The sequence below is a fragment of the Dipodomys merriami genome, unplaced genomic scaffold (genome assembly GCF_024711535.1).
Source record: "Dipodomys merriami isolate MVZ:Mamm:240054 unplaced genomic scaffold, mDipMer1.0.p SCAF_70, whole genome shotgun sequence".
Lineage (NCBI taxonomy): Eukaryota > Metazoa > Chordata > Mammalia > Rodentia > Heteromyidae > Dipodomys > Dipodomys merriami.
In genome coordinates, this window is record NW_027206291.1 from 4,543,159 (window position 1) to 4,551,333 (window position 8,175).

At 58.0% G+C, this 8,175-nt stretch overlaps 1 protein-coding gene across 3 annotated transcripts; it reads left to right on the top strand.

The window, feature by feature from the left end:
- The first annotated feature begins 1,697 nt into the window (after positions 1-1,697).
- On the top strand, positions 1,698-5,199 carry Cfd (complement factor D). Of its 3 annotated transcripts, XM_070007905.1 has the most exons (6): positions 1,728-1,805; positions 1,874-1,992; positions 2,197-2,353; positions 2,801-2,945; positions 3,464-3,721; positions 4,738-5,199. In XM_070007905.1, exons 3-6 carry the CDS (start codon positions 2,259-2,261, stop codon positions 4,960-4,962), a joined length of 723 nt encoding a protein of 240 aa, XP_069864006.1. In that variant the 5' UTR covers positions 1,728-1,805; positions 1,874-1,992; positions 2,197-2,258; the 3' UTR covers positions 4,963-5,199. The 3 variants fall into 3 exon arrangements, with proteins under 3 accessions (XP_069864005.1, XP_069864006.1, XP_069864008.1); XM_070007904.1 differs by lacking the exon at positions 1,874-1,992 and having other exon boundaries at positions 1,698-1,805; XM_070007907.1 differs by lacking the exon at positions 1,728-1,805.
- The last annotated feature ends 2,976 nt before the right edge of the window (positions 5,200-8,175 follow it).

The window sequence follows — 8,175 nt, forward strand, 5'->3', positions numbered from 1 at the left end:
GAGCCACAGCTCCACTTCTGATTTTTTGGTAGTTTGTTGGAGACAAAAGTCTCATGGACTTTCCTGCCTGGCTTGGCTTTGAACCTTACTTGTCAGATCTCAGCCTCCTGGCTAGTGAAGATTACAGGCATGAGTCACTGGCGCCTTGCCTTTCTCCAGTTGCAGAGGGTATACTGTGCTACTTGTTTATTTCCTCTTCTTTAAAATCTGCTTTCAATAAATGTGTTAGGTCCAGCCTTTAATCCTATAATGATTAGTTCAAGAAGGAGCCAATCATAGACAGCCCAGCCAATCATAGGCAGCCCTGACACTTGGGTTGGTATAATGGGATTTTAGAAGGGACTGGCTCATGGGGCCACCAGTCAGTTTATCCTCCTTGGGACCTTTAGAAGGAACCTTGGTGAGGACAAGGGCCTTCAAGGAAGAAAGGAGAAACCAGAATCCAACTCCTGACATTGTTCAGGAACCTGGATCAAGCCATACCTGATGGCAGGAACCCCCAAACTCCCCACTTAGCTTTCCTGATTGAAGGCTCCATTACATTGGACTTCATTTTCTTTTATTTATTTATTTATTGGGTCCGGTCGTGGGTCCTGAACTCTGGGTCTGGGCACTGTCCCTCAGCTCTTCAGCTCAAGGCTAGCGCTCTACCACTTGAGCCACAGTGCCACTTCTGGCTTTTTTCTTATGTGGTGCTGAGGAATCGAACCCAGGGCCTCGAGCATGCAAGGCAAGAGCTCTACCACTGAGCCACCTTCCCAGCCCTGGACTTCATTTTCTTTAGTTGCCTTTACTTCCCTCCCATCTTCCCAACATTCTATTTGTTGGAGTGTCAGGCCCTGAAAGGCCATCAGGGTATGGGGGCAAGGCTGTTAGTGAACGTCCCTAGCCCTACTGGACTTTTTCTTTCTTTTTTTTGTTGGTCATGGGCCTGAACTCTGGGTCTGGGCGCTGTCCCTCAGCTCTTCAGTTCAAGGCTAGCACCCTACCACTTTGAGCCACAGCGCCACTTCTGCTTTTTTCTGTTTATGAGGTGCTGAGGACTCAAACCCAGGGCCTCATGCATGCAAGGCAAGCACTCTACCACTGAGCCACCTTCCCAGCCCCCCCCCCTTTTTTTTTGGTCAGTCATGGGGCTTGAACTCTGGGCCTGGACGCTGTCCCTCAGCTCTTAAGCTCAAGGTGAGTGCTCTACCATTCGAGCCACAGCGCCACTTCCAGTTTTCTGGTGGTTCACTGGAGATAAGTCTCACGGACTTTCCTGCCCAGGACGGCTTTGAACTGTGTCTCAGCTGCCTGAGTAGCTAGGATTACCAGCGTGAGCCACCAGCACCCGGCTGGACTTTATCTTCAAGCTGGCAGAGAAAGAACAGAGAGGGAGTTAGGAAGATGGAAGTGGGTTGTTTACGAACTCAGCCTCTGATTGTGAAACTTCAAGCTAGAAGCACACTTGAGGTCTGGGAGAAGTAGAGCAGGGGGCTGGGCGGTCTAGCCCTCCTCTCCTTCTTCTCAGGGGCTGCTTCCCATAGGGTGGGCACTGGCTAAATGGCAGGGGGTGTGGGGGAGGCAGGGAAGCGGTGGCCCACCCATGGGCCTGCTCAAACTCTGGAAGGCAGAGAGGCTGGGTGGGTGGATTCCCTTTCCCCAGCTGGGCCACTGCCAAAGCAGCAGATGGGGCCCCCTCCCTCCTCCCCAGCCATAAAAGGGCTCCTGACCCGGCCTGGGTCATTGTCCCAGCCACAGGGGCTCCGTGTTCAGCATGGCGCGCCTAGTAGCTCTGCTTCTCCTGGGGGTGGCTGCGTGTGGTGAGTGGATGTGGGAGGGGTGCTGGGCAGAGGCATGACAGAAGTCAATTGAGACCCATCGTGCCCAGTCCCAGCAGGCAGGCCGACTGTCCACGAACGGACACCCTTACAGTGAAAGCCTGTCATCCTGCCGTCTCAGTGCACATCCTTTCCGGCGAGAACCTGAAACTCTCCAGTGGCAACTTAGGTTTGGGCTCAGGGTACAGGCTTTCAGTGTGCCCAAGAGCCGGGTACTCGGGTGCTTCTGCTTCAGTTGCAGCTCCTGGGGGGGGGGGCGGGCAGGACAATGATGGGAGCGTATGTGAGGGCATCTCAGGGCAGGCTTGGATCAGATGGGGTGTGCTGGGGTTCAAATACACACACGGTTCTCCCCCTTGCCTGCCCACCACAGCGGCACAGCCCCGGGGACGGATCCTGGGCGGGCAGGAGGCCAAGGCCCACGAGCGGCCCTACATGGCGTCGGTGCAGGTGAACGGGACCCATCTGTGTGGCGGCGTCCTGGTGGCAGAGCAGTGGGTGCTGAGCGCGGCGCACTGCCTGGAAGATGCGTGAGTGGCCGGCTGCGGGGCAGAGGGCCGGGGGTGGGCGAGGAAGCTGAGGGAGGAGGGAGAATCTGAGGGGAGGCTGCCATGCGGTGGGACCGCCTTGGAGGAAAGTTGGAGGGAGGAGGCCATGGGGAGGGGGCTGCCATAGAGCGAGTCTGCCAGGGGGAGGAGGCCGGTGGGCGGGAGGCGGCCATGGGGAGGAGGACGGTGAGAGGGAGGCTACCAGGGGGAGGAGGCCGGTGGGGGGGAGGCGGCCATGGGGAGGAGGCCGGTGGGGAGAGGCTACCAGGGGGAGGAGGACGGTAAGAGGGAGGCTACCAGGGGGAGGAAGCCGTGGGGAGGAGGCCGGTGGGGGAGGCCGCCATGGGGAGGAGGCCGGTGGGGGGGAGGCTGCCAGGAGGAGGAGGCCGGTGGGGCCCCGCCCCGACGCGGGCCTCGCTCCGTCCCCAGGGCCCACGGGAAGATGCAGGTGCTCCTGGGCGCGCACTCGCTGTCGCAGCCCGAGCCCACCAAGCGCCGGTACGACGTGCTCCACGCCGTGCCCCACCCGGACAGCCGGCCCGAGTCCATCGCGCACGACCTCCTGCTGCTGCAGGTCAGGTCGGGCCCGGCCCGCGTGTCCCGTCCCGCCCCGCCCCGCCCGCGCGCCCCGCCCCCCGCCCGCGCGTCCCGCCCCGCCCCGCCCCGCGCCCCACCCCGCCCGCGCGCTCCGCCCCGCCCCGCCCCCGCGCCCCGCCCCCGCCCCCCGCCTGCGCGCCCCGCCCCGCCCCACCCCGCGCCCCGCCCCGCCGCGCGCCCCGCCCCCGCCCCCGCGCCCTGCCTGCGCGCCCCGCCCCGCCCCACCCCGCGCCCCGCCCCGCCCGCGCGCCCCGCCCCGCCCGCGCGCTCCGCCCCGCCCCGCCCCCGCGCCCCGCCCGCGCGCCCCGCCCCCGCGCCCCGCCCCATCCCGCGCGCCCCGCCCGCGCACCCCGCCCCATCCCGCGCGCCCCGCCCGCGCGCCCCGCCCCATCCCGCGCGCCCCGCCCGCGCGCCCCGCCCCATCCCGCGCGCCCCGCCCCTCGTTTTAGCCCCCAGCCCCGACTCTGACGTCCTGCCCTGTCCACACCCCCTCAGCTGTCGGAGAAAGCGGCCCTGGGCCCCGCCGTGCAGCCCCTGCCCTGGCAGCGCGAGAACCGCGACGTGGCGCCCGGCACGCTCTGCGACGTGGCAGGCTGGGGCGTGGTCAGCCACGCCGGGCGCCGGCCCGACCGCCTGCAGCACGTGCGGCTGCCCGTGATGGACCGCGCCACCTGCAACGAGCGCGCCCACTACGACGGCGCCATCACCGAGAGCATGATGTGCGCCCAGAGCAACCGCCGCGACAGCTGCAGGGTGCGCGGGGCGGGGTGGGGCGGGGCGTGGGAGGGGCGGGGCCGCGCAGGGGGCGGGGCCTCCGGGGCAGGTACCCGGATGGAGCGAGGTTGAGGTGAAGGGGCGGAGCTTGTGCAGTTACGGGCCAGTGAACCGGGCCGAGAGAGGGGAGGGGCTCTGGGCGAGGGGGCGTGGTCTGATGGGGTGCGGGGCGGGTCACTGACAGGTAAGAAGAGCAAGGGAGGGATGCGGGGCGGTGGGAGTTGGGTATCATTGGTTCCCTCCTGTAATCCTAGCTACTCAGGAGGCTGAGATCTGAGGTTTGAAGTTCGAAGCTAGTCTGGGTGGAAAAGACCGGGAGACTCATCCCCAATTAACCACCAGAAAAACCGGAAGTGGCGCTGTGGCTCAGTGTAGAGTGCTCACCTTGAGCGAGAGAGTTCTGGGACTGACAAAAAAAAGGTCTCACAGGCTTTCCTGCCCAAGCTGGCTTCGAACTGCGATAGTCAGATCTCAGGCTCCAGAGTAGGTAGGATTATAGACATAAGTACCCGGTCCGAGAGACTCTGATCTCCGATTAAGGAAGAAAAAGCCAGAAGTGGTAGAGTGCCAGCCTTGAGTGAAAAAACTCAAGGACGGCGCCTGAGCCCTGAGTTCAACCCCCAGGATCGGCACATGCAAACACACATGCAAGGCTGAGAATAAGGTCCAGGATTGGAAAGGGGCTTGGAGATAGGGCAGAAAGAGGGGCTGAAATAGAGCAGATGAGGCCCTAGAGGAGTGGAGCCAGGATCCGCTGGGCCTGACTTGAAGAGGGCGGGGCCGGATGTAGCCGAGGGCACCTCTGTGGGCAGAGCTTGGGATTGATAGGCCTACCATATCCTGCCTAGAAGCTGCGTGAGGCACGCAGAGGGGCGGGGCCCCCGGTGGGTGGAGCTTGGGATTGACAGACTACAATGTCCTTCCTGGGCGGTGTGCGAGGCTAGCAGAGGCGGGGCCTCGGTGGGCGTAACGCCCCCGGTCCCGCCCCACTACAGGGAGACTCCGGCGGCCCGCTGGTGTGCGGGGGCGTGGTCGAGGGCGTGGTCACGTCGGGCTCGCGCGTCTGCGGCAACCGCAAGAAGCCGGGCATCTACACGCGGGTGTCGAACTACACAAGCTGGATTGATGGCATTATGGCCGGGTGGGGTGGCCCAAACGGAACCTACCAGCCGAATGGAACCTATGAGCCGATGACGATGGCACTAGAGTCCCAACTTTAAAAGCATGCAAGCCTTTAATCCCAGCTTCTCAGGGGTTTCGAAGCCAGCCTGAGCAGGAAAACCAGTGCAAGTCTTTATCTTCAGTTAGCTAGCAAAGCAAAAAAAAAAAAAAAAAAAAGCTGGAAGTGGAGCTGTGGCTCTAGTGCTAGCCTGGAGCACAAAAGCTCAAGGGTAGTGCCCAGGCCTCGAGCTCAAGTCCAGGACTGGCACACACAAAAATAAAGGCATTTAAACCTGTGTCCTGCCCGTCTTTGTTGACTACCTGCAGCCAGCATGGAGTGGGGGGGCAGCCAGGGCCTGTGCCTGGGAGCCCCGTGGCATGAGCCCAGAGGCCCCAGGGCCTTTCCACCTTGGACACCTTGGAGGCCAGGTGTCTCCAAGACCAACCACACAGAAGGGCCCTTGCTTTCCCAGACCTAGAAATTTTTTTTTTTTTTTTTGGTTGGTCGTGGGGCTTGAACTCTGGGCCTGGGCGCTGTACTCTACCACTTGAGCCACAGCGCCACTTCTGGCTTTCTGGTGGTTTATTGGAGATAAGAGTCTCACACTTGGGCTGGGAAGGTGGCTCAGTGGTAGAGCGCTTGCCTTGCATGCCTGAGGCCCTGGGTTCAATTCCTCAGCACCACATAAGCAAAAAGAAAAAAAAGCCGGAAGTGGCGCTGTGGCTCAAGTGGTAGAGCGCTAGCCTGTCCAGGCCCAGTGTTCAGGCCCCATAACCGGCTTCTCCCCCCCCCCCCAAAAAAAAGAGTCTCACACTTTCCTGCCCAGGATGGCTTTGAACCCCAGTCCTCAGATCTCAGCTTCCTGAGTTGCTAGGATTACAGGCATGAGCCACCAGCGCCCAGTTTTCACGTTCCCTTTTGAGCAGTGACAGAACAGGTGATAGAGGAATGAAGCCAGACCCAAGATAAGTGCCTTTTCTCCTACATGGACGAACAGCTATTGAGGGCCACAGTTCATGGGGAGACTGAGGGTCTGAGAAGAAAAGTCATGTGTTCCCTTGGGAATGAAAGCATGGACTTAGAACTCATACTGGAGGAGTTTTTACAATTTGGCTTGCTCACCTACATTCCTCTGAGTACTTTTATTTTTGTGTGCCAGTACTAGGGTTTGAACTCAGGGTATGGGCACTGTCCATGAACTTATTTGCTCAAGTCTAGTGCTCCATCACTTGAGCCACAGCTCTACTTTCAGCCTTTTGCTGGTTAATTGGAGATAAGAGTCTCACAGGCTTTCCTACCCTGGCTGGCTTCAAACCGTGACACTTGGATCTCAGCCTCCTGAGGAGCTAAGATTACAGGCTTAGCCACCAGAACCTGGTTTTGGTTTTAGCAGCTATTTTTGTGTACAGAAGGTAACTCATGGGGCCTTCCCATGAATGTCCATAATTAGCAAGGGTTGGTCTTTAAGTACTAATTTCCTTATAATTTTAAGTTTCACCATGTTTAAATAAGAGGTAGTCCATTCTTGGTAGTCCAGCTGTCAAAGATGCATTCAGCACTGGGTGCTGAAAAAAATCTGCTGGAGAAATTTTCACTGTTTATCTGGGAATCTTGCATTTCATTTGGCATAGCCAGTGGGACTGCCAAAAGCAAGCTGTGTGCCCTGGTCCACTTGGGGAGGACCACCCTGTGTTTGTTTGTATAGCAGAAAAGGGTAGATTTCCTGTTGGGAGGGAAGCCCAGCTGGGACATGTTTAAATATTGTTTGTCTTTCAAGCTCTAATTTACCGGCTTGGAGTTGGGGAGGCCTCTGTAGTCAAAACAAACAGGAGAGCCAGAAGTTGGTTGCCCACACCTGTAATCCTAGCTACTTGGGAGGCTGACAATTGGAGGATCTCAATTCCAGGCTAGCAAGCACAGACAAGTCTGTGAGACTCCATTTCAATGGAAGGAAGCTAGGCATGGTGGTATGTACCTGTCATCTCAGCTACAAGAAGCTTGATAGGTAGATTAAAGTCCAGAACCAACACAAGAAAGGGCTAGGGATGTAGCTCAGTGGTAGAGTATTTATCTAGCAAGCTTACGGCTCTGAGTTCAAATCCTGCAGTTTTTTTGTTTTTGTTTTTGTCAGTCGTGGGGCTTGAATTCTGGGCCTAGGCGCTTTCCTGAGCTCTTTGGCTCAAGGCTAGCGCTCTACCATTTGACCCACAGTGCCCCTTCCAATTTTCTGGTGGTTAACTGGAAGTAAGAGTCTCAAGGACTTTCTGAAAGGCCCAAGCTGGCTTTGAACCATGATCCTCAGATTATAGGCATTAGCCACCTGTGCCCAGCAAATCCTGGTATTTGAAAGGGCAATTTGCAAGCTGCTTTGTTTGGGTCTGTGAATTAACTAAAAGTTGGACAACACGCCGGGCCTGGTGGCTCACGCCTGTAATCCTAGCTACTCAGGAGGCTGAGATCTGAGGATCGCAGTTCAAAGCCAGCCTGGGCAAGAAAGACCGTGAGACTCCTATCTCCTATAAACCACCAGAAAACCGGAAGTGGCGCTGTAGCTCAAGTGGTAGAGCGCTCGCCTTGAGCTGAAGAGCTGAGGGACAACGCCCAGGCCCAGAGTTCAAGCCCCACGACCGACAAAAAAAAAAAAAAAAGTTGGACAACAGCTGGGCATCCAGCACCCTACTTTGTTTTTCCTTTTTTTTTTTTTTTTGGTGCTGGTCCTTTGGCTGGAACTCAGGGCCTAGGCACTGTCCCTGACCTTGTTTTGCTCAAAGCTAACACTCTATCACTTTTATTTTTTATTTTTTTGCCGGTCGTGGGGCTTGAACTCTGGGCCTGGGCACTGTCCCTCAGCTCTTCAGCTCAAGGCTAGCACTCTACCACTTGAGCCACAGCACCACTTTTGGCTTTTTCTGCTCATATGGTGTGGAGCTGAGGGATCAAACCCAGGGCTTCAGGAACTCTACCACTGAGCCACCTTCCCAGCCTATCACTTTTAATCAGTTCCATTTATAGCTTTTTTTTTTTAGTTTAGTGGAGATAAGAGTCTCACAGACTTCAATGCCCAGGCTGGCTCAGACTGTGATCCTCAGAGCTCAGCATCCTGAGTAGCTAGGATTACAGGTGTGAGCCACCTGTGCAGGCTGCAGGTGGGCTCCTGGGAATAGGATTCTTGCTTCTTCTGGACAGGTTGTACCCCAGGGCCAGCATAGTGGTAGAAGGGGTTACTTCCCATGGAGGGAGGACCAGCAGCCAGCTCGAAGGCTCTCTGGGC

What these genes read in the sequence shown, in the direction of transcription:
- Cfd (XM_070007904.1), top strand. Translation starts at nt 1,760, where the DNA reads ATGGCGCGCCTAGTAGCTCTGCTTCTCCTGGGGGTGGCTGCGTGTG. An exon ending in GCGCACTGCCTGGAAGATGC is followed by an intron (nt 2,354 to 2,800) that starts GTGAGTGGCCGG and finishes CTCCGTCCCCAG; the next exon opens with GGCCCACGGGAAGATGCAGG. An exon ending in ACCGCCGCGACAGCTGCAGG is followed by an intron (nt 3,722 to 4,737) that starts GTGCGCGGGGCG and finishes GCCCCACTACAG; the next exon opens with GGAGACTCCGGCGGCCCGCT.